The 27,336-nt window shown below is 36.0% G+C and overlaps 1 protein-coding gene across 7 annotated transcripts in view; it reads right to left on the bottom strand.

Annotated features, from left to right (window-relative positions):
* LOC107563312 (nectin-1-like) overlaps window positions 1-27,336 on the bottom strand; it is a 234,106-nt gene that overhangs the window by 48,690 nt on the left and 158,080 nt on the right. For 6 of the 7 annotated variants that reach the window (XM_016248155.1, XM_016248150.1, XM_016248154.1 and 3 more), the window contains exons 6-7: window positions 16,174-16,321; window positions 12,552-12,632 (exon numbers count right to left, since the gene is read on the bottom strand). In XM_016248155.1, the coding sequence (XP_016103641.1) occupies window positions 12,552-12,632; window positions 16,174-16,321 (229 nt within the window). The remainder of the gene's footprint in view (window positions 1-12,551; window positions 12,633-16,173; window positions 16,322-27,336) is intronic. The other variant, XM_016248153.1, reaches the window with a different exon arrangement.

The raw sequence follows: 27,336 nt of genomic DNA, 5'->3' as shown, positions 1-27,336 counted from the left end.
TGTATATTATATGTTGGTACATAGGCAATATATATTAGTGTCCTGAGAATCTTTAGTAATTTCGATTCAAGTTCCATATGCAAATTACCATGCTTCCACACAAAGAGCCATAAAAACTCCCCAGTATCTCAAAACTCCCACTTTGGATTCCGACCTTTCTCATTGGACAAGCCCAGCTTGAGAGGCGGAAATCTTCTCCGACTTTAAAGGCCTCTCACCAGGGACCCGCCCAGAGTCGGTGGTTCTGTTAGGTTTTGATAAGATGTGAGCTCCAATGCTCCAGGACATCCTAAGTTTTTGTGCCAGGTCTTCGGCCTTGAATTTCCATTGCATCAAGATTCTCTGACTCAAAATTGGTTCTTTTCATCAACCAACTTCAGCAAAGACCCACGTGAGCCTTCGGATTGCATCAAGCCTTTCTTTCAGACAGATGAGACTTGCAAGTATCCAAACTTAGTCTTATTAATTGATACATTAGGTGAGAGGTCAGCTAAATATCTACAGCTGATCTAAAATATTCATAATTAATTATAACTAGTTATGATTAATTATTCATATTTCCCATGAGCTGATTCGTTACAGCTGTTAAAATTATATTTTATCCGTATTATTCATAAAAAATTATATGCAAAGTTTTAGAGTTGAGTATAATTGCGTGTAATTAGTTGCAAGAAAGCAATCTTCTATTATTGTTTGGTCTATTGTTTTCTATGCCTAGTGAAAAAAAAAGAAAAAAAAAATACAGATTCAACTAATGTTATAACATCACTACTTCACAGCAAAAAGGACCTCATGTGTGTCCAGCCTGCTTCTATTTAAATTTAAGACAGACACACAGTGCAGTTAGAGCAGACTGGGTCTTCTTGACCCGTTTCCTCAGAAGCTGTTCCTAACTGGCCACAGCTGGAGACAGATGTACTGCAGCGATGCAGCGTCCAATCAGCAGCTGCCTGCAGTCCTAAGACTGACATGTACCTCTATCCAGATGCTGTCAGTATCTGGATTTTACAGGACATAAATAAACATTCACCAATGCTAAAATGCAATTTGAACACTATGTAAAACAACAGGGATGCTCTGAACAGTTGCTCTCTAATTACAGAACTTAACAAATTGTATTCCTCAAATGTATGTCACTTTGCGTAAAAGCCTCTGCTACATGTAAATGTAATGTAAATGTAAATGTAACAAATTCTAAAATAATTATCTATTCCCAAACATGATGCTCTAGTAAGTATTAAATACATAGCACACAACTACTGGGTAAAATATATATTTAGATTTAACAATTTTTCATCAGCACTCTGTGGTAAGAACATTCCTACATTTTAAGCCTTCATGTTGGGCAGTGCTGGGAAGGAAGTAGTGACACAACTAACTTATTTTTCAGTAGTTCAGCTGTTTACATAATAGTGGAGCCTTTCCAGTCTCAAGCTACTTTTCCATAAAGTTGGTGTAGTGTGACAAAACATAACTGTTTTAATTTCATATTTTATAAAGCAGGTACTTTTATAGCTGAGCGAGCTGAGGCAATGAGTAAAGTAATCCTCCTTAAACTCTCTCTAGTAGTTTTCAGAGTCAGAATCATTTTAGCAAATCGGTTCGTTTGCAGGGTTCATGTACACTGACTCATGGAATTACTAAGAAAAATTAGTAAAAACGTAAAATGCTGCTATTCATCAATATGCTTTTATGACTCAGTTAAACATATTACAGTCAGTTTTACACACACACATATATATATATATATATATATATATATATATAATTATTTTTTTTTTATTTATTTATTTTTTTTCTGTTCAAGTTGTCAAGCATTTGTTCAAGTTTAATCAGGTCAGCTTTACTGAAATATTAATTTATTATAAAAAGACACAAAAATTTAGATTATGTTCTATTCATTTTAATGGGTGCGGTGACCAAATTGAATGACAAGATGTTACTTAAATAATGATGAATAATGATAAATAATGTCAGTCTGTTTCACAAAGTCTTTGGAAGCCTTGAGATATACCCCTGTGAGTCATCTGGACCACTTTTATGGTACTTTATAGTCATTTTGGAACTTTCACAGCCTCAGTTCTTATTCACTTTCATTATTTTGACAGGAATAACCAGAATACTCCTCAAAAATTCTCCTTTTGTGTTCCACAGAAGAAGAAGAAAAGTCATACGGATATGACTGATTTTATTTTGTAGTCAACAGTTCATTTAAAATGCTGTCTAGGTAGGTAGCTCACTAGGTTTTGGAACAGCTAGAAAGTATGTTTTTGTGGGTGAGAGAGAGAAACAGACTTGCAGAGAGATAAGCCTTGACAGACAGCGTCACTTCCAGATGCACCATTATCTTTCTTCAAAGGTACAAAATAATGAAAGGCAGCTAAATAATTCAGAAACTTCCTCCTTTCCAGCTTCTCTTTTCATAGAAAAAGATCACTCCCTCTTTGATCCCATTTTGAATTAAATGCGCTTACTCTATAGAGAAAATTGATGTAATTATTGATCCAATTAGACTTATGAGGTACCACAGTGATTTACCTTTTTTTCCTTATTGGGTATCAGGCAGAGACACAGAATAGTGCTTTAATTCAAATGTGTACCAGGTATGAATCACAGCGCTGAACAATTGATTTGGCTACTAAAATCCACCAGGAAAAAAAGACACAGCAAGTGGAAAATAACTCACGTTTCCTCCCAGTGAAATCAGGTCTGTTGCATTTCAACTGCCAATAAACAAGAAGTTAAGGTTAAGTAACTCCAATTTTAGACCCAATACGATCAGTTACTCTGCCAATGATTTATTATAATTTTTTTTCCCCCAAACAAAGCAGAACCAATGTGTGTTTTTGAGAAACGTTCTTTTTGAATGAAAAGGTTAAGTAGGTTAATTAACAACTCAATTAAAAAGTAATTTGTTTCCTTTATGATTGAATCTGTTTTGAACAAATCATTTGAAGTAATGATTCAATTAGTTACTAATAAATCCAGTCACTTGTTTTCTTACAGAACAAATCTGTATTTTTTTTTTGTGAACGAATCTGTTCTGCAAATTATTTAAATATGAGCCACTTGCCACCACCTACTGATGTAACCTGCAGAATCATTACAAATGTCATGACCCATTTTTTTGTTTGTCTGTTTGTTTTGGATATACCAGTTCGATATGAATTTAGTCAGCTAGATCTTGACCCCACTTGTCATTTTAATTCAAATTTCAAAATGGACCCAATTTTTATGATATCCACAGTTTCTCCATATTTCACATGTTTTTTGAGTTGAGCCAATATTAGGGGACAGACATTCCCCATAGTTATGTTTTTTAAGCATCTCTCTCTCTCTTTCTAAACATATTTTTGGTGTGTATTATGATGTTAGGCAAGTTCTTGGAGGTTAACAACTATAAATTCTTAGACTGTGTGAATGCAGATGTGAATCAATTAGGTAGGATTCAAATGATTCTGACATGAACAGGCCTACAGGTTGACTGGTACATCCAAATACTTGAACCTGCATAAAAGGTGATGTAGCCATTGTTGGCAGGAAACATAAGAGTGCAGGTTTTCATGAGGATGTCTGGCCACCTTCACGACCTGCCCTTCTCCTTGGTCTGTCGGCCACGAAAGGCTCAGGGCAGCTTAAGAGGGGAGATTTGACAGGGATAGAGAGAAAAACATAGCTAATCCCTGCTCTGAAAAGAGTAATCTATGAGAAAGACTTAGGAAGAAGGGGAAGAGACAGAAAAAAAAAGGAAAATTACTTTCTGGAATCCTTTGACAAAGGAAGTGAGGCTATCAGTCGAGAGATGCCGCCTAAATCCGTAGAGAAGAAGAGAAGGTTTAAATATGATGTCTTTTTTTTTTAACCATCAGAGCTGTGACCTGGCCTGTCACGGAATCCAAGTTTATCTTGCGTTTATTTATGATTTCGGGTCCAGATCTCAATGGGCAGGATGTGAAGTGAGGCCAGTCTCCAGCACCTTCATTGATCTCTGTTGATCACAATCTTATTTGGTAATTTATATGCTAATGACACTTCTAATTGTGCAACAAGGGAAACGCAATCTGATATGGAGGAGCCAATGATTTGCTGGACTTTGTCTCAGATAGGATCCTCTCTGATTCAGAATTACTGTTAAAAGAGTGAGGAAATTACATTTAGGTGTCTTATTATGTGTATAGATAGATAGATAGATAGATAGATAGATAGATAGATAGATAGACAATATGCCTGAACATATATTTAAATGTATTTAAGCTATTTTAGACCCAATACGATCAGTTACTCTGCCAATGATTTATTATAATTTTTTTTCCCCCAAACAAAGCAGAACCAATGTGTGTTTTTGAGAAACGTTCTTTTTGAATGAAAAGGTTAAGTAGGTTAATTAACAACTCAATTAAAAAGTAATTTGTTTCCTTTATGATTGAATCTGTTTTGAACAAATCATTTGAAGTAATGATTCAATTAGTTACTAATAAATCCAGTCACTTGTTTTCTTACAGAACAAATCTGTATTTTTTTTTTGTGAACGAATCTGTTCTGCAAATTATTTAAATATGAGCCACTTGCCACCACCTACTGATGTAACCTGCAGAATCATTACAAATGTCATGACCCATTTTTTTGTTTGTCTGTTTGTTTTGGATATACCAGTTCGATATGAATTTAGTCAGCTAGATCTTGACCCCACTTGTCATTTTAATTCAAATTTCAAAATGGACCCAATTTTTATGATATCCACAGTTTCTCCATATTTCACATGTTTTTTGAGTTGAGCCAATATTAGGGGACAGACATTCCCCATAGTTATGTTTTTTAAGCATCTCTCTCTCTCTTTCTAAACATATTTTTGGTGTGTATTATGATGTTAGGCAAGTTCTTGGAGGTTAACAACTATAAATTCTTAGACTGTGTGAATGCAGATGTGAATCAATTAGGTAGGATTCAAATGATTCTGACATGAACAGGCCTACAGGTTGACTGGTACATCCAAATACTTGAACCTGCATAAAAGGTGATGTAGCCATTGTTGGCAGGAAACATAAGAGTGCAGGTTTTCATGAGGATGTCTGGCCACCTTCACGACCTGCCCTTCTCCTTGGTCTGTCGGCCACGAAAGGCTCAGGGCAGCTTAAGAGGGGAGATTTGACAGGGATAGAGAGAAAAACATAGCTAATCCCTGCTCTGAAAAGAGTAATCTATGAGAAAGACTTAGGAAGAAGGGGAAGAGACAGAAAAAAAAAGGAAAATTACTTTCTGGAATCCTTTGACAAAGGAAGTGAGGCTATCAGTCGAGAGATGCCGCCTAAATCCGTAGAGAAGAAGAGAAGGTTTAAATATGATGTCTTTTTTTTTTAACCATCAGAGCTGTGACCTGGCCTGTCACGGAATCCAAGTTTATCTTGCGTTTATTTATGATTTCGGGTCCAGATCTCAATGGGCAGGATGTGAAGTGAGGCCAGTCTCCAGCACCTTCATTGATCTCTGTTGATCACAATCTTATTTGGTAATTTATATGCTAATGACACTTCTAATTGTGCAACAAGGGAAACGCAATCTGATATGGAGGAGCCAATGATTTGCTGGACTTTGTCTCAGATAGGATCCTCTCTGATTCAGAATTACTGTTAAAAGAGTGAGGAAATTACATTTAGGTGTCTTATTATGTGTATAGATAGATAGATAGATAGATAGATAGATAGATAGATAGATAGATAGATAGATAGATAGATAGATAGATAGACAATATGCCTGAACATATATTTAAATGTATTTAAGCTAAATCACTTAGTTGCTGAGATGCAGCAAATTTCAGGTGCTGTGAAGTCTCTTCAAGTAAACCCGTAGCCGATCCATATGGTTGTCTTTGGCTTATAATCATCCCTGTCATTGCCCTGTCACTGTAACATGCCTTCTGCTAGTGCACGGAAGTTAAATTGTTGCAGCACAGCCTTTAATATCACTTCAGCTCTGGTTGTCAGAAGTCAATACCAGCCCACTTATGGGCCAAACTGCTCTCAAAAATCAAATAGTGCCACATTATTATCGTACACAGGAACACATTTAGAATCAAGGAAATAGATTGCATCGATTGCATACCTCTGTGTCAACATAAAATGAATTATTATCACAAACTCATCCCTAGGGGTAGAAATTATGCTTTATTGCATTGTGCCTTTATCTGTTTTCACAGACTGCCCATCCATTGAGAATTGAATCACAGTGATTGACTCCTTGAACTGCCAGCAGCGTTCTTCATGATCAGCGACCAACCGTTATGTGTCATTTAGGCCTCCGTGAGAACTGAGAATTATTGGAATTGACTATTTCTGACACACATCATATTAAAGCCATCAAGAGGCTCTGAGTTCACATACTCTTATGGATGTCCCTGTTACCAGACTCTTTGTCGTGACTCCTTGATTTCAAAACTACTCCATTGTAGGGCTGGACGATTTATATTGCGATATATTTCTTAATTTCTGTCAATACGATATCATTCCGATATCGATATGCACACTATTAAAAAAAGCCTAGTAAAAACTGCCAAGAACGCCCACAACAGATGTCTGTGCATACAAACTTATGAAAAATGAATTTGCCAAGTCTATGACACCTCATATAAAACCATATAACATTTTAGAGAAAAAACAAAAACAACTTTTATTTGTATTTAACCTTCATACAAACAACAAATGTGAAATCACTGTCAAATAATCGTCTCAGACTCACCTAAATAATATTAATATCTTTAACTTCAAACTATAGGCTAACGTACACTACCAGTCAAAAGTTTTTGAACAGTAAGATTTTTTATGTTTTTAAAGAATTATCGTCGTGAAGTCTCTTCAAGTAAACCCGTAGCCGATCCATATGGTTGTCTTTGGCTTATAATCATCCCTGTCATTGCCCTGTCACTGTAACATGCCTTCTGCTAGTGCACGGAAGTTAAATTGTTGCAGCACAGCCTTTAATATCACTTCAGCTCTGGTTGTCAGAAGTCAATACCAGCCCACTTATGGGCCAAACTGCTCTCAAAAATCAAATAGTGCCACATTATTATCGTACACAGGAACACATTTAGAATCAAGGAAATAGATTGCATCGATTGCATACCTCTGTGTCAACATAAAATGAATTATTATCACAAACTCATCCCTAGGGGTAGAAATTATGCTTTATTGCATTGTGCCTTTATCTGTTTTCACAGACTGCCCATCCATTGAGAATTGAATCACAGTGATTGACTCCTTGAACTGCCAGCAGCGTTCTTCATGATCAGCGACCAACCGTTATGTGTCATTTAGGCCTCCGTGAGAACTGAGAATTATTGGAATTGACTATTTCTGACACACATCATATTAAAGCCATCAAGAGGCTCTGAGTTCACATACTCTTATGGATGTCCCTGTTACCAGACTCTTTGTCGTGACTCCTTGATTTCAAAACTACTCCATTGTAGGGCTGGACGATTTATATTGCGATATATTTCTTAATTTCTGTCAATACGATATCATTCCGATATCGATATGCACACTATTAAAAAAAGCCTAGTAAAAACTGCCAAGAACGCCCACAACAGATGTCTGTGCATACAAACTTATGAAAAATGAATTTGCCAAGTCTATGACACCTCATATAAAACCATAAAACATTTTAGAGAAAAAACAAAAACAACTTTTATTTGTATTTAACCTTCATACAAACAACAAATGTGAAATCACTGTCAAATAATCGTCTCAGACTCACCTAAATAATATTAATATCTTTAACTTCAAACTATAGGCTAACGTACACTACCAGTCAAAAGTTTTTGAACAGTAAGATTTTTTATGTTTTTAAAGAATTATCGTCTGCTCACCAAGCCTGCATTTATTTGATCCAACATACAGCAAAAACAGTAACATTTTGAAATATTTGTACTATTTAAAATCACAGTTTTCTATTTGGAAATATTTAAAAATGTAATTTATTCCTGTGATTTCAAAGCTATATTTTTAGCATCATTAATCCAGTCCCATGATCCTTCAGAAATCATTCTAATGTTCTGATTTGCTGCTCAAAAATCATTTATTAATATGTTGAAAACAGCTGAGTAGATTTTTTTCAGGTTTCTTTGATGAATAGAAAGTTCAGAAGAACAGCATTTATCTGAAATAGAAACGTTTGTAACATTATACATGTCTTTATCATCACTTTTGATCAATTTAAAGCATCCTTGCTAAATAAAACTATTCATTTCTATAATTTATTTCCAAAAAAAAGAAAGAAAGAAATCATACTAACTCCACGCTTTTGAATGGTATAGTGTATAATGTTACACAAGCTTTTTTATTTCAGATAAATGCTGATCTTTAGATATTTATATTCATCAAATAACCCTGAAACAAAAATGTACTCAACTGTTTTAAATATTGATAATCAGCAAATCGGCATATTATAATGATTTCTGGATCACGTGACACTGAAGACTGGAGTAATGATGCTGAAAATTCAGCTTTGATCACAGGAATAAATTATATTTTAAAATATATTCAAATAGAAAGCAGTTATTTTAAATAGTTAACTATTTCAAAATTTTACTGTTTTTGCTGTACTTTGGATCAAATAAATGCAGGCTTGGTGAGCAGAAGAGAATTCTTAAAACAAATAAAAAATAAATGGTACTGTTCAAAAACTTTTGACTGGTAGTGTAGGCTGATTATTCTTATAGATTGTAACAAATGTGCTTTAGCCAGTATAAAAAGTGCTCTGAGTTGCTGCAGAAAAAAAAAAAGAGCAACAACAAATACATGTTGCTGGAGATGGGCTTATGGAAAATGCAAACTGATTGTCTGCCAGCAGGAGGCGCTTTGAGAGCGGTAGAAACAGCGTAATCAAATCAGCTCCTCTCATGAACGCTTCTTTATCAGATAAATTGAAAATGCCATCGAAACTTTTCTGAAGACAGTCCTTTCCCTTCAGAAATACATTCATATAAAACACCCGCGACGTGTTTTGATTTTGAAATGTGTTTATTCATGTTTATTCAATGAAGTCAAGTGCCACAAATAAATCAATGTATGGGTAACACTGGTCATGTGTATCGAAATATCGGAAATGTGTTTAAAAATCATACCACCGTTATTGAAAAAAATTATATCGCGATACATATTGATATTGAATTATTGTCCGGTCCTACTCCATTGTGACATTAAACACTGCATAAACATCACAAAGAATGACACGATCCTCTCAAAAAAATGTTTATAATAATAATCATGAAACATGAGGAATATTATTATATTATATTATATTATATTATTAATCTATTTAGTGTGTACAGATTTTACTTTCTCTGTATTGTCTCCAATACTACATTTTACCCACCATCACACCAAAATGCCAAAATCTACTTCAGCAGTTTGAATAATAATTTGAGAAAGTTTCATTTTTTAATATCCCATGTAGTCAAAACTGTTCCTAGTAGAATTACAAACATAGACAAGCACAGATACGACAGCTCTACTATCACTGAAACACCAGCAACACGCAGTACTAGATGAGGACCACTGTTCACCAGAGACTCCTATTCTGGTCATGCAGACAGAAACATGCTTGCAGGCAACACAGGGAGAGAAAAGAGACCAACGGAGGTTAGGGAGTTTTAGCATATTGAGCAGAGTTTTCAGTGTGAGTCAGTGTAAAGTAGTTTTAGTTTTAGAAGTAAAACTAGATGAGAATCCTCTTGAGGAATGATTGTAACACAAATAACTTTTTCATCAAAAGAGTGCATGATGAAAGTGCACACTTCAAAAAGCTCAACTTTGTAGCTTGCACACATCATTTAGGCCTTTCTTTATCTCTGGCTACTGCAAAGTCATCCAAAAACTGTATTGCATTTGCGTTCTGGTCAAAACTATTAAAACTTTCATACAAACCTTTTTTTTCCTCCCCCCTGAGAGCTTTCCTGAGAACACAAGGGAGTGTTCTACTTGTCTGTGCTTGTATGCACCTGATGTCTCAAACTTTGATATAATTCCTTGATTTATCTGATACAAACTAAACTAGTTTATAAATCTACAATTTATCCTTTAACATGAACATTGGATTATGGTGGTAATTAAATTTATTTCAAATAATCATTATGTCACTCCACATCAAATTAAACAGGGGGACTTGTAGATTTGGATGATGCTGTCATTTTTCTCCAGTAGTGCCATGATTACAAATCAATGGAAGCCCAAAGTAACACGCGTCAATTTCGCAAAAACGGCCATATATCGCAAAAAAGTTTTTACGCTCGCATGAGGTGGTTTTTCAGGCAATGCGCAAAAGGATTAATTCGTAAAACTGCAATGGAAACGGCTTTTTCGCATTTACAGGTCACATGGTGTATGTAAAAAGTAAGATGATCATTCTTCAATGTACTGTAACCTCCAAGAAACACTTCATAAATGGCCGCGCTCCAGTATAAGGGGCTTTCCCTACTATTAATACTTAGACAATTTACATTGCACAAGTCTGAAGGTGCAGTGTGGCTCTGATACAGTCACTGAAGCTGATTGCGGTCACTCAGTGCTTGTGTTAATGTTTTTATACAGTCTATGGTTTATTCCAGCCGCGCCACGCACGTTTCTGAAGCGGCTCTCTTTGCTGCTTCTGTAAAGATACATGCATAAGCCTCCTTTGAATAAATATAGCCAAAATCCGTCAAAATCCCACCAAAAAAGTGAGTGAATGAATGATTGTGACTTTTGGGTTCCCGATTATGCACTGCGAAAATAATAAAGAAAAAAAAATTGTTTTAGTATTTTGTCTTGTTTTCCAGTACACATGTCTAAACATTCTTAATTCATAATATATACTTGAGAAGCAAAATGACTTAAAGTCCCCCTGTAGTCAAATATTGTATCCCTTAAAACTTATCTTTGAACATCAAAATGACATATTTAAATGTTTTTTCTTGTGAAAATAATTTTCTCATGCCTTAAAATAGCTTGAATGTAACTCTACACCCTTGCCTCATTTACTATACGAGGATCTATGAATATGGAAATTAGTCCCGCCTCCACTCACACCGTCACACCAGCCAGCGCCTCCTCATCCACTGAACTGTAGTAACCGCAAAACAATGGCATACACGGATAATGACTGATAAAACTATGTTTTTACTAGCGGACAACTACAGTGAATTCTGTAACATTCGTTAAAGTTACTTACTTGACGATGTTGTGTTCTAAAATGTCTTGAAGACTCGAATGCAGCTGTTTGTGATTGTTAATTCGCGCCAGCGAGCGTACACATGTGAAGTGCTCCGGGCTACTTTTACACTGTTGCCACGGGTTATGATGCAAGTTATCGGTTCTAAATTCACATTAAACCACAGCTTCATGGGTTTTTTGCTCGGATTTATTTTTGGTTTTGTGCTGGTATTGGTATATTTTGCATGCTAGTGATAGGAATCGATCCCTTGACGTGATTGGTTATTGGATTGTGATGTAGCAAACCAAGGTCTGTTTCAAACTGCATTTCTTGGACTGCCATTTGGAAACTACAGTTTTAAGGAGAAAATACTCAGCAATGGTGCTGATTAATAGATTGGCACATGGTTTGTCTAAAAGCATATTAAAAACACCACATAGGCAAATAAACAACATAAAAAACTTGATTTTCACTACAGGGGGACTTTAAGATATTAAAACAGAGAAATAATTAATTAATAATGTGGGGTTTGAAAACTAAAAGGGAAAACGTGATTATTTTCTTACAATATTGGCATGTTTTTTTTTGCTTCTATTAAGCATAAATATTTCAATACAAAATGTTATGCTCAATTTCTCTTAATTTCTTAAGTCATTTTGTTCTTAGGTTAATGTATCTTGATTTAAGAATGTTTGGTTATTCGTACTGGAAACATGACAGAAATTCTGATTGATTGATTCATTCATTCATTGATTCATTCATTCATTCACAACTTTATTTCTCACAAATTTGCGGTTGAATATACTACTACCACTACTACTACTACTACTAATAATAATAATAATAATAATAATTTCACCCCTGTAGCTTATTTCTAATCGGGTACACTAGTGTTGCTGTTACAACACTTCCCGATCTCCTAATCATCAATATTGTCCTATTAACGCTCAAAACAGACAGAACTGGAGGCCATCATGCCACACAGAGACTCTATGAGTGGGACATTCAGATTTGGTTATTCGTACTGGAAACATGACAGAAATTCTGATTGATTGATTCATTCATTCATTGATTCATTCATTCATTCACAACTTTATTTCTCACAAATTTGCGGTTGAATTTACTACTACTACTACTACTACTACTACTAATAATAATAATAATAATTTCACCCCTGTAGCTTATTTCTAATTGGGTACACTAGTGTTGCTGTTACAACACTTCCCGATCTCCTAATCATCAATATTGTCCTATTAACGCTCAAATGCTCAAAACAGACAGAACTGGAGGCCATCATGCCACACAGAGACTCTATGAGTGGGAAATTCAGAAAGGGGTTAGACTAGGAGGCCGTGGCCTTTACTTTCCTGGTGGGGGATTCGGGTTTCTCTGGGGCCTCAGTGCCAGGGGCCTCTGGCTTTGTCACGCAGCTATCAGCCACTGCGATGCTGGGATCCAGAGAGAGAGAGAAAGAGTGGTTACTGAAGCAAAGCAGCAGAGAAAGACAGCAACCGAGAGAGAAGAGCCTCATTTGTTCCTAATTCATTCCTGTGAGAGGAATTCAGCTTGCTTTATTTGTCTCTTTAGGCCTGTGGATTGATTGCAAGAGAGAATGTGGGCAGATGCCAGGTCTTTAGCAGGCTACTCCATCTTAGGTGCCGTTTCACAGGGTCGACTGAAGCGTATTGACTCTTGACACAGATAAAAGGTGCGACTGGATGCGTGTTAGAGCTACAGCCAAACGCTTTGACACTTATTGCAGCTGCACGGGGTGATTTACATTTACCGACAAACACAAGTGCTCCATTTATTGCTGGGTGGTAAATTTAGAATTCTTGTGGGAAAACAACAGCACTACGTTAAATTATGATGATTTGAAAACCCCCTTATTCCTTCATAAATAATGACAGTCATGACAAACAAAATAAATTACATATAGGAGGGAAAAATAAGGCATCCTGAGCAAATCACAGAGGGACGGAAAGAGAAAGTAAACAAACAGCCTACAGTACACACTGTTTAGAAAAAAAATTTGCGAAGCTGTAAATAAAACAATGATTATTGACGTATGTTTTACAAGTATTGAAGCCATACTATAGACCATGCATTATTTTTTGTATATTCATTTTTTTTCTTTATGATCAAATTTTCTTGTGATTTCGAATAAAAAAAAGTAATTTTCTCGACATAAAAAAGCTGTTTTTTCATTACAAATTGCGAGAAATATTCCACCTTGTAAGTGCAGACTGGTGTTTGATTCACGTTGGCTCGGCAATAAAGTTGCATACCTAACAGTTTATTTCTCAAGTTCCGAAACAGCTTTAGTTTTGTCGAGATCACAAGAAAAGTAAGTTGTGATCACGAGAAAACAAGAAAGAAAAAATTGCTTTTTGGGGTTTTCTTGGGCTACAAGAAAACACAATTTCAGTCCTTTTACGTCAAAATTTCTTACTAATTAATAATTAATTAAATGTGTTACTTACTGTTTCTTCACACGTAACTGTAACAGTTACTAGCAATTTCTAAGTAAAAAAAAGTTTCTATACCATGTTTAGTGCATTTGCTATTGCTATAAATTGAATAATATATAATAATTGCTATTATATGGATTTTATGAAAATCATGAATTATTAAATCATAAATAGTATCACATTTTTGTGAAGCTGCACCATATTACGCTTGTACTTACCTTACAAGGTCGTTATCTTAGATTTTGCTTAAAACCACATGATTTTATACGTTGTTTGATTTGGCAGGGGAAAAAAAGGTTTTCAAATATTCATAAGCAGTGTAGCAGGTTTGTTAAAATATTGTTTAATAATAATAATAATAATAATAATAATACAGACCACTGTTCCAACTGATGCTTAGACCTGCTTGCAAACTCAAATATCAAGCTTTCAAAACATAAAACGAAATGGCATGGATTTTGTGAGAGTCTCTCAAATGAGCATCATAATTTCATCTCTGAGGTAATTAAGAACTCAGGTGGATACTGTGCCAGATTTCATGCACCCTCACACTGGTTTGCCAGGACGATTTTCCCATGAAGGACAGAAGCCAACACTCTCCCGTGAGGAATTAATTACCCTCTCAGAAGGACAGATTACACTAACTTTAAATATCAGTTAAATGGGGATAAACGGCAATATGCTGATTTACTGATCCAAGTGACTCAGTGTGGGTTGAAAGTGATATTAATACCTATGTTTCAGTGTTTTTGAACTGAAGCATGACTAAAGAAGTTGCTAATAGGACCCGTTCTGGAAGCAGTCAGGGTGTGTGAGTCCACATCTCCGTATGGCAGAGAAAGAAAGCCATATGTCCTCACATTCATCTCCCAGCGTTTATAATTTATATGAGGGCAGTGGCCACATTGAATTTTGGCCTGTTCACTGAGCATTCTGGGAAGGATCTCAGAGGGAACTTAGCTGGAAACATTGTTGCAAGCCTGTGCAATATGTTTCAGCAGTCTCGGCTTCACAAATTAGAGCAACATTGTCAGGACTGAGTTACCTAGGACCACATCAGGTCAGAAGTCAGTGTTACATGATACACATATTGCTGATCAACTATCACTCAATATCTGCTGTCACAACATTGATATCGTACATACTGTAAGAATGTGAAATATTGCAAATTTACCTATTAAAGACAGAGTGATACATCTGATAAAATTATTTACCACAAACAATGTAATTTTATCTTGATTGGTACTTTTAAGATAAACTGACACAACTGCATAAAATTGTTGTTTTTCTTTTCATATTTCTTATGAAAAGAAATATGATTTTTTTTCTTGCCATATTTCCCAAATGATTCCCCCCTTGATTTAAGTGTAAACCTCACTTGGTTACATTTATTCATACAACAAGAAAACAAGTCTTATTATCTTATTTAATTTTGCAGTTTAAACAACAGTATCTTTTTGCAATTACAGTTGCAATTGCAATTTGGGAAACAGTCTAAGATATGTTGTACAATTGTTTCTTTAATCTACTTATAGGCTTATAATGCTTCTAGAAAACGTGGTCCAGAATGGTATAGCTCATCATTATTCATTTCTAACAAATAGCCTTCTCAAGCATAGATGCCCCCAATCACCGTAGATCATCAGGGCCAAAGTTTCGGTCTTTTCTGAGTTCCCATGTAGCCCTGAGTTTTGTGAAGTGTGCGCTTCAAACCGTTGACTGTCAAGTGTTCTGTTTATTTGCCATGCTTTGGGATTTGACAGGCTCTGGTGCTAATCTGATGTGCCTCCTGCAATCAGTCCTGATCGAAACACATGTCTCTCAAACTGAGAAATGGACAAATCAGGTATACATAGCAATCAAGAAACCTCTTTAACAAATAGGTAACATGCTCTTAAGCATTCAAGTGCACCCACTGACAGCAAAATGAAAGATGCATTCATAAATGCTTCTTTTCTGGATATTTTAAGTGGGATGGCCCCAAAGTATTGAAGGTTGTTTTTTCATTAAGGTAACTAGAAGCCCAGCAAAATGATGGGATGATGCAGAGTAATACTTTCAGAAACAGCCTCTTCTTAATGTTTCAATCACCTCTTTCTCCAACCTTCAAAAGCAGGTAGCATTAATACTACTAACTAATAATTAATAAATACTCATTATTATAGTTATCCACAAATAATTTAAAATACATTTTTACTTTTTTTTTTTATTATCACTTTTACCATTTTTGTCAACCAGGATTGCAGCTGTATGTCAGTGGATATAGATTTTTTTATAATTTTTTTTTAACAATTTCACAATTTTAGAGTGACATATTAAATATGCAAGCATTGTTTGCAGCAAGAGATTTGTTTGCATTTTGCCTTATGATTTCACTGAAACCCCATAAACAAGATGAAACTTCTGTTCAGTGCTTCCGCTGTGTTACTGTAGATTGGTCCCTGCTGTAAGTGATTTCATAAAGTGGCCATGGAAAAAAGGGCCCACAATCAATGTCACCTGTGAGTGAAGTACTTACAGATCGTTGTCTGTTTCTGTGCGGGGCTTCTGTCCTCTCCTGTACACCATACATATTGTTGCCACCACTCCTACAATCAGACCGGCCACCACCACAACTCCCAAGATGCCAAAAATACCGCCAGGAGGCCCCTGTGGCATCGGCTTTTCTGCAGGAGAAGAGAAAGAAAGAGCATTATGAATTGTGCCTGATTCATCCCACCACGATTAAACAATCAACGATTCTGAATCACAAATAAGAGTTTGCAGGCTGACACAGCACTAGCTGACCACAGATAATCAAAACATTACTGTGTTTACACTGCTTCATTCCTGCATGTTAAGTCAGCGTGAAGTAAATGCAGTGTGGGATCAAGAATTGTTTTCTATTTAATTGTTTGCATCTTTTCCTCAGATGCATTCTTTAATCAACAATTAGGCCTACTATTGACAACAGGTTTCACTTTAGCACCAGTGTTTTTTTTTTGTTTTTTTTAAGAGACATGATGGTTGATGTCAGAGCTAAAAGGGACAGTTCACCTAAAATTTACATTCTGGCATTATATACCCTTAAGTTGTTCCAAACCTGTATGGGTCTCTTGCTTGTGTTGAGCGTAAAATAATTTGCTGGTCCCCATTGACTTCCATAGTATGGGGAAAGAAAGAAAGAAAGAAAGAAAGAAATACTGTGGAAATATCTTCTTTGGTGTGCAGCAGAAGAAGACATTCATACAAGTTTGGAACGACATGAGGGTAATTAAATGGTGAGGAAATTTTAAATTTGGGGTCCCTTTAAAAAGGATGATAGAAGCACAGCAATGAAAAATGAAAGTAGCGACAAATCTTTTCTTCCATTATTTGACATAGATCTGAGTGTAATGGCTTATTGAAAAAGAAAATTGGATTTGGCACTCCAAAAATTACAAGGTCAAAAAAAACCAAAAAGAAATGTATGGACGAATTGTTAACAGAAGGGTCTACATCTGTTTGGAAAATAGAATAAGGTGAATTTTCATTTATGCCAAAAACAATCAAAACAAATTTTATATCACCATATCACCCTACAGCACAAGACTGGTTGCCCAATTAAGCTAAGCAGGGTTGAGCCTGGTCAGTACCTGGATGGGAGACCTCTTGGGGAAACTAGGTTGCTGTTGGAAGAGGTGTTAGTGAGGCCAACAGGGGGTGCTCACCCTGTGATCTGTGTGGGTCTTAACGCCCTAGTATAGTGATGGGGACACTTTACTGTCAAAAAGCACTGTCTTTTGGATGAGATGTTAAACCGAGGTCCTGACTCTCTGTGGTCATTAAAAATCCCATGTCACTTCTCGTAAAGAGTAGGGGTGTAACCCCAGTGTCCTGGCCAAATTGCCCCCCTGGCCTTTGTCAATCATGGCCTCCTAATAATCCACAACCACTTAATTGGCTCTATGACTCTCTCTCCTCTCCACCTGTAGCTGGTGTGTGGTGAGTGCACTGGTGCTGTTGTCCTATGGCTGCCGTCGCATCATCCAAGTGGATGCTGCACACTGGTGGTGGTGGTTGGGGAGAGACCCCCCCACATGATTGTAAAGCGCTTTGGGTTTACAACAATACACAATAAAAGCGCTATATAAATGCATCATTCATTCAAATGAATACTGTATCAAGCACACATCTTATAATAAATTTATAGTGATAGATCATAACAAAATAAAACTGTCATCATGTTTCACCTACACATCATCTTAAATGCATATAACTTTCTAGGCTTGTGCAAATAACGAATTTGAGCAAACTAAAAAATAAATAAATAAAAATAGCACCATTACCCACTGGAACTTGAACTGAAATAAGAAATGGATTGGAGGCCTGTCAAGCCAACATTGACTTTTTTTTTTTTTGTAATGCAGTTGAATTAATCTGAAATGCAATGTTGAATATGAATTTCTTAGAATTGTAATTCATTTTAATGCAGATTTGAATTTCAGTTCTAGTTCCTGTTTGCTATATCAATTCAAATTCAGGAACTGAACTAAAATGTACAAAGCATCATGGGATCATGATGGGATCATCTTCTTTTTTAGGCGAAAAGTTCTGGTTTTAATCTTCTGGTCTGATTCTAATCTTTAACTGGTTATCCATACAAACTAACGCAGGCAGTAACAAAACACAACAACAACTTGACTCCTTACGGATGATGCTCTTCTTTAAAAAGCATTGTCGGTTGTACTTGTGCATTACAACGCAAGGTCAACACAACATTTTAAGTCTGTCTCAAAGGTTGCAAGAGGCTACATTCTCACAACCTTTGAAACTGAGAGCAAATATATGTGTGAATTTTAGTCAATACTGTTGAGGTGTGAAGGTAAAGAGGTTTCTTCTGTAATCCTTGCATCAGGGCTGAAAGCAGCAGTTTCCTTTGTATTTCAGCAGATAAAACTCAGCCTGGAAACACAAAAGCCACAGTGCAGTGATCGCCACAGGCTAATAATATTAGCTTCTTGCTAGATTGAATTGTTAACGTTTACCTAAGTAACTAATGTTGCTTTAGGACTGCAGTCAACCAACCACATACAGCATGTACACAATCTGCTAAAAGAATCATTTCATTTATGCATTCATTTTTATTTATTTTTTTATTTTTAGTATGTGGGTTCAGCAAAAGTGCATGAACTTAGCTGCTCCTTATGAGAGCACTATAATTTCAGATGTTAATATTTATGCAAAAATGCCAGCAAAAACAATCAGACATAACGCATTCCAGCAAAAGCACATTCTCGCATGTAACCCAACTGAGCAGCTGCTCGTGGGTGTTAAGCCACTGGGGTTTTTTGGCAGACAATTGGGGCAGATATGTTCTGAAGACCGCGGCAGCTGTTGCTGACTTTATGATTGGCCTCTAGTTTGTGTCAAAAACAGTCAATGCTGGCAGCAAATGTCAACATGGCAACCGATTCCACTGTCAGGGGTATCTTATAAAACTGGTGCAGTGTGACTGATGGCCAGCAGGGGGTGAGAGCGTTTACGGTGGCACCATATGTGCTACAATCAGTCACTTGTCATAACTCGTCTGCATAGACTAGACTACCCATCCAAATTATGCTCAGACGTGCAACACATAGATTTAATCACTAAATACAGCAGATGACAGAATTATTGTCGACAGGAACCAGGCCAAGGAATGTAATATAACTGAACACAATAAGCGAGAGCTCTTTGTGGCTTCGGTGCTATTTTTCCAACGCTCATGTCATAAATAACATTTAATTATTCTGTTTGATGGCGTTCTGGCTTGTTTTGCAATATTTTTTTGTGCTTCCATGACTTTCTAGGAGATTGTGCTGTCATATACTTAGTGCCGAGTTTGATCGATTTGCTTGTTTGATTGATTTACATACAAGTGCTTTTACAGCCAGGAATGTTTTATTGTACAGTGGTTGATCTTTCACAGTTTGAAAGACTTTAAGGAGGTCTCAGCTGTTTCATTGAAATATCAACTTTGTCTGCTTTTGATCAAATTCATTAAGGGAAATAAAAAATGGACGCAAATGAGAGACGTTTGGACAGAGAACAAGTATAGAGAGCTATAAAATTTAAATGGTTGCACTGGAAGAGTTTGACGGGAAATACTGGAGTATTTCAAAATCGGAGCACAGTTTGAGATAATTTTGAAACTCTAGAAGAAAAAAAATGTGGGATTAATGAGGTGGTTTTTTTTCTGAAAGATGAAAAAACTGAGAAGTAGGACATTTGTGTTTCTCTATTTAATCACATTGCTCTCTAGAAGAAACAACTCAGATATTGAAGAGATCTCATTTGTAATTTCTATTTCCTGTGGGAGTTCTAACTCTTTGAAATGTAAGACTGCAGTTGAAGTTAATTTATCTATGCAAGTCTAGTTATTAACTCAAGCTAAGAGCAACATTTAGGCATAGTTATAAAATTGAAATGGATAGCAAAGTATTCATTTGATGAGAGTTCATATTGGCAAATCTGAGCACAGTTTGAGACATTATTGATATCTATTCTGAAACTTTAGAATAAAAAGATCTCCATTGTTCTCTATTTAATCGCATTGCTGTCTAGAAGAATTAATTGGAATATTAAAGAGATCTCATTTGTACGTGTATATCCTATGGGAGTTCAAACACTATTGGTTTGAACTGTAAGACTGCAGTTTAAGTGAATTTCTCTTTGCAAGTCTAGTTACTAACTCAAGCTAAAAGAGACATTTGGACATAGCTACAGTATAAAATTCAAATGGATAACACAGTATTAATTTGATGAGAGTTCATATTGGTATCTTTGACTTTTGATTGCAGAACTTGGTATCTTGGCAATTCTGAGCACAGTTTGAGATATTATAGATATCTATTCTGAAACTTTAGAATCAAAATATCTCCATTTGTTCTCTATTTAATCTCATTGCTGTCTAGAAGAATTAATTGAAATATTAAAGAGATCTCATTTGTACGTGTATATCCTATGGGAGTTCAAACACTATTGGTTTGAACTGTAAGACTGCAGTTTAAGTGAATTTCTCTTTGCAAGTCTAGTTACTAACTCAAGCTAAAAGAGACATTTGGACATAGCTACAGTATAAAATTCAAATGGATAACACAGTATTAATTTGATGAGAGTTCATATTGGTATCTTTGACTTTTGATTGCAGAACTTGGTATCTTGGCAATTCAGACCACAGTTTGAGACATTATAGATATCTATTCTGAAACTTTAGAATAAAGAGATCTCCATTTGTTCTCTAGTTAATCTCATTTCTCTCTAGAAGAATTAATTGAAATATTAAAGAGATCTCATTTGTACGTGTATATCCTATGGGAGTTCAAACACTATTGGTTTGAACTGTAACGCCATCGTGAATTTCCCTTTGCAAGTCTAGTTACTAACTGAAGCTAAAAGAGACATTTTGACATAGCTACAGAATAAAATTCAAATGGATAACAGTATTAATTTGATGAGAAATACTGGAGTTAATATTGATGTCTTTGACAAATCTGAACACAGTTTCAGATATTATTTATATCTATTCTGAAACTCTAGAGGAGAAACATGGGACTATTGGGGTGTAGAAAAAACTTGGAAGTGAGACACTTGAGTCTCTGTTTGCTTTGTATTTATTCTCATTGCTGTCTAGAAAAAAATAATTGAAATATTAAAGAGATCTCATTTGTAATTTGTATTTCCTCTGGGAGTTCAAACTATATTGGTTTCAAATGTAAGACTTCAGTTGAAGTCTATTTCTCGTTGTAAGTCTGGGGTAGAAGCCAAGAAAGACATTTGGATCTGATATTAAGTGTCCAGAAAATTGTTTTTACTCCTTTTTAACAAGTAATTGGTATGTCCTAATAATGTGATACGAAAAAAAATATATGTGATATAATTATATAACTATCATTGTTGCTAAGAAAGGGTGGATATATCCTTGTATGAATCAGTATTTTTCATTAAACTCTAATCCTCAATCACTGGCTGATCCAAGATTATTAACACTGATGTATAAAGTTTCATCCATGTCAAAAAAGCGTATGCATTCTCGCTGATTCAATAGTACTAGAAAGACGGGCAGAAAACAGAATAATGCATTCTCATGAATCTTTAACTGCTGAGTATGCCATCAAACATCAAGGCACAATGGCTCAGACTCACTTCCAGAGATCCCAAATTCAATGGCAGAGCAGCATTAGGATTCCGTCCTCAAACAGAGTCTGCCAACCTCAATAAGCAAAACTTAGCAAACCTAGGGCGGAATCAATGGCTTCTCCCATAGTGCTGTGAGAATCTCTAAACACTTTCAAGACTCTACTGAGTAAGCCGCCTATCTATAGCCCCCATGATTTCTTCATTATTATCTGACCATGACTGTCTCTCCTGACAGGACGAAGCTTCTGTCCCAGGGGTGATTTTCCCCCCCAACAGCCTCTGATCGCTTGGCTGACTCCCTCTAGAGCACAATGACGGACATTCAGAGCACCACTTCACATAACGGCGAACAATGGCAGCGCAAGCCTCCACACCTGTAAACCGCCCCACACCGCTCTCACTTTGTGCTTAACACTCAGCGTGGACAGTGTAGGCAATTACATGTCACTTCGGGACAACTGCTTTTGGGGCCCTCGCTGACCTCAGGCGCTGTGCTTTCTGCAGTATACTTGGAAGTCATGGTGTTTTAAACCTCCAAACAGCGGGAAAAATACTTGTACATTTCACAAGTATACAACACATTGGTGTTCCTCTGATATTTTTAAAATACACAGACCAGAAATGACCATTAAATATACAGACATTTGATAACGCTCTACATTGCATGGTCATTTCATGGTTGATATTATATTATATATTTAAAAAATGTGTAAACCGTACTTGTGGAAGCCTCAGATAGCTACACTGCAGATAAAAGGACTGCGATTTTTGGTCTTTCTCTGCTAAGATATTGGGAGTGTCCCACCGAGTAGCCAATCAGAACCTCTGAAATCAAAAGCTGTTTCGAATGATGAAATTAATTAATGCTGAATTATCAATATAATACAAAATAACATGCAGAAAACTTTTCACAAGTAGAGTTGGTGTTCCTTGGATATTTTTAAAAGCGTTGGAGGCAGAAAGCAAGTTTTTGTTGCGAGACCTTTTAGATATATTAGATAAACTATAACATAACACTAACCAAGCATGGCAAGTAGAGTTTTAAACATATCAAAAGTCTGTATCCCCTCTTAAAATGGTAATTTGCGTCTGTCCTACTGTACTTCATAGGTCTTGATGTTCTGCACAGATCTCAACTTAATTCAACAATCAAAACCATAAAACACATTGCAAATTGTGATTATATATGTATGTTCTGAATGCTTGACTCTGATCGGTTGCAGAAAAAAAGTGGACCCTTTCAACAGCATGATGGGAAATAAATAATTACAAATGTATTGTTTTTATCAAGCTTGACCATTCAACCCTGCTACTAAATCAAATATTGATTTATTGATTCATTCATTCATTCATTTTATTTTAAATACATTTCCAAATTGTTGCATTTTTATTCTTTATTCAAAGTGTCACTAATCTGCAGATAATTTTAAGACAACATATTGAGAAAAGGGGCATAACAAATGAGAAGTACGTGTGACAATAAGGAGAAAGGCGTCGCGTGTTAGAGAGAAAAGAAGAAAGGGCTTTCTGCTATAAGTTTTATTTCCATAACTGTAGTTGCCCTTTGGGCCTGCTTTCCATTGCCTTAATGCAGCAGTCAGATACAATTTTGTGTTACATAACACAAACACACAATGAGGACAAGAAAAGGTTCAAATGCAATTTTCCTTTTATGGATTGGAGCCTATCACTAAAGTCCAGTTACATACAGAGTTGTACAGCCGTGGCCCAGAAGGCTGACATAATTCTGTCATCATGGCAAAAGTTGGAGCAAGGCTTTGTTACAGCAATTTTTATTAATCACCTTGTTCAAGACCTAGCTCCATGAGGGATGGAAACATCGATCCAGTTCTCAAAATGTATAGCTAAGCATACAGAAGGAAATTCAATTAGCCCCTGCAGGACAGTGTTACAGTAGTAAAGCCGTGCATGCTGGACGATTCAATTAAACTTTGAAATGCATTGCTGGGAGAGGGAACACAGGATATATTAAAACATATTTTAGAGTGAACTTTTTCCATTTAAACTTTAAGGTATGATCCTTTCTTTGGTTAAATTAGTGATGATCATGCCCAAGGAACTGGATTATGGAACACCTGTGCTTCAGGTTTGAAGACTGAGATATCTGAGATATCAGATTCCCTGTTTTATTTTGTACCAGATAAGGGACAACCCATAAGAGGGTTACCGACATGATGCTCATTTCTGGTGCTTATCTCTTTATTAACCATATATTCTACAATGTAGTCATACATACTATGAGCTCTTCACCATTTATTTCTTGGCATTTTAGGAGAAACATCTGAGATCCTTAAATAATATGAGATCTGAGATGCTTAAATGCATAACAGAGAACTCCATCAAGTCTTTTCAGCCATGAAAGAGCAACCTCTGAGCAATAAAACTTTCCTCTGGGAAGGCACATCGGACTTAACTATTCTAATCAGCGCATAACCTGAATCTTTAGCATCAGTCACTAAGAGAGAGATACATAAAGTTCACGGCAGCAGGAACGACACCGCAATCACTTTGCTAGCTGATCCTTTAAGGCCAAACCCCAGGGACTCGATATTATTCTTTAGTTGTTGTGATAGCGTGCGGTAAAGGCCATTGAATTATGTTGGAGTTAAATAATGGCCTATCAGTGCAACTGCATTACAGACAACAGGCTCTTTTCTGTTGTAAAAGCAGCAGGCCTGCCCAGAGCTGTGATCAATAGGTTTGTAATGCACTATAAATTTTCAACAGGCGGCCGAGCTGGCAGGCCAGAGCAGCGGTCTCCCACCCGTCTCCAAAAGCATGACAGCCTGTTTGTGGATCATAAAAGAAGAATCACAGGGGCAGCATTTGACCGTCTTTCTGCTATGATTGCTCAGTTAAGGTGCTCTGTGAGCAAACTAATTGAAAATGATATTTGTTTTGACATTTGTGGCCATGCGACAACAATAGAAAGTCCATTTAGGGGGGTCACAGTTGAGTTACCAGATGAGAGGATCTGATGAACTTTAATGGCATTTTGGGAAAACACTTTGTAATTCTTCCACATTTTTAAAAGTTCAATAAAACTTTTATGGTTCGATGTGAATAAATGTTCTTTTGTGTATAGTAGAGCCCTATAAAATCTGCTTTATTTTATTTTTTTATTTTTTTGAGCCAAAATTAATTAAATCCCCTGCCCCCAAATTATGTGTTTACCTTTTAAATATTATTGGATTCCGTCTTAATAATTTAAATTGTAATAATTAAAAAGTATGTCTAATAAATTTTAAAAAACAATTTAATAATTATTTACAATTTGAACAATAATAATGCATTATGAAAGTTATTTTATATTTGTTCCCAGAAATTATGGATGGTAAGGAATGAACAAACCATTAATAATTTGAGTAGTATTTTAAAATGCAATCAAATGTATTTTTTTTTCTGGAAAGCAAGTTTACAATACAATAGTACAGTTCACCATAGTTTACTGTTTGAATTAAACAGTGACTTTGAGTGATATTCCTTAATACATAAAAAAGAAAAAAAGAAATACAGGAGAAGAAATAGAAGAAGAAGATTGTTTAAATAAACTGTATTGTTATTATTACTTTGAGAAGGATATTTTACTGTTATTTATTTCAGTCATAATTATTCAAGTTAAACCAAACTTTTATTTTGGCAGCTTGTAATAAAGACTTTTAAGTTTATGTGTATATGACAATACTTTCATCAAATGAAAAGATGAAATGCTCATAAAATGACTCTCAGAGCAGCTCTGGAGATGAAATGTATGTGTTCATCATGTATTGAGATGGCAGACACTGAGAACAACACAAGCGTTACATGTTGATTGAGAATTGATTTATTTTAGGTTAATATTCACAGACACTATATTGTAGTATTATTAAGTGTATAGCTCTACTTCTGATTTATTTGTTTACATTATATTTCCATGATTCCATTTGCATTTTCCACGTGGTAGAAATCATAGGGCCTCAGGCTTTAACGATATCCCCAGTCTCTGCTTTCAAGCCAAGTTGAAGCCCCCAAAAAGCTTTATAAATAAGCGGAAATATTTGAAACCCACCTAAGTAACCAAATATTTGTTTTCTTATGAATCACTGCATTTAAGAAAAATATAGAAATGCCACTTCTGTCCTGTCTCAGAAAGTGAAAAATTGTCATTGATTTTCAATGAGAGCAGAGAATCCACCCACATATAGACCTGTAGCGTCCCTGTCAGCAGAGTGATGTCTCTGCCCCTCCCGGATACGACCTTGATGATTAGTGATGCAGCCTCCTCCTGGGTGGCATATACCTCCATCACCTGTCAGTGGCGCTAATGCAGCCCCCCTGAGCAGCTCCATGGCCTCAGGTCTTTAACATTTTGTCATGAAAGGTCCTTTGCAAGTTAACAATCAATGGTATATACATCATATACAGTGTTCATTGTTACATTCTTGTTATATTCTAGTGAATGCCATGTGACAAAATGATATGAATGTTTACAGAAACCACAAAATATTCACTCAGGATGGTCTGAACTTCTTGGAACAAAAACTGATCTCTAGTGCCATATAGGAAGTGAGAATTGTGAGATAAAAGTTGCAATTTCTTTATTTTATTTTATTTAGTGGCAGAAACATGCTTCCATACTATATAGTTTATGTTTACATTAAAACATTATTCTAAAATAACAATGGCACCTTAGGGTCCTGCAAATACCATGGTATTCTATTCATAAAGCACATGCACTGTAGAAAATTACTGTTTGATACCACCATGGTACTGCAATAGTGCTTGAATGTCACTGCTAGTGAATGTTAGACACATACTTAGTCTTGTTCCACAGTTGCCGTTTATGTATACATGTATAAGCAACCCAGGGAACTTTAACACAATACGAACAGTTTATTAAAAGTTAAACGTTCCTCTAACGGTACTTTCAAGTACCACACACAGTGTGCCAGACGTGAATGTGAGATCCAGCTTCCAGACACCACATGACATATCAGTTTCTCACTCTGCAGATGTGAACTTGTGCTCTGTATCTTATATCATGCTGAGAAGAATCAGATTTCATCGTGGTTGGATCAAGGGAGGAAGGCTGGTATATTAATGCATGATGGTCACAGCAGGCTCCTTCCCCTTCAGAGCGATACAGGCCTCAGTGCTGGTCACAGTTCTCCGAGGGGAGCAAGGGCTGGGCCATGCAGATTTGCATTTGTTTATCATTTGAACTTTCTGCGTTATTAATTCTGCCGTCATTCTCCAGCCCAATTCCCTACATGGAATTCACTTCTGGTTAGCAATGTGTTCCTGTTTGTGACCACTTCAAGTTGTAATTGATTATTGGTGATATCATATGGTTTGACATAAACAGTATTTCCTGTTTAGTAATGTATCTGTTATTACGAGCATAATGAGAAAATCATGGGCAACCACTTTTTTTCCGTTGGGTCCCTAATGAATAACATATTTGCCCTTTTCCAAAACCTAGTGAGCGGTCTTGCTTGATACTGTCTACATAGGCAGCTGCCTTCTAAATTATTATCCTTAC

This window comes from Sinocyclocheilus grahami, unplaced genomic scaffold (genome assembly GCF_001515645.1).
Source record: "Sinocyclocheilus grahami isolate Dianchi unplaced genomic scaffold, SAMN03320097.WGS_v1.1 scaffold867.1, whole genome shotgun sequence".
NCBI lineage: Eukaryota > Metazoa > Chordata > Actinopteri > Cypriniformes > Cyprinidae > Sinocyclocheilus > Sinocyclocheilus grahami.
The sequence above is the reverse complement of the archived record's forward strand: the minus strand, read 5'-3'. Positions and strand labels throughout refer to the sequence as shown.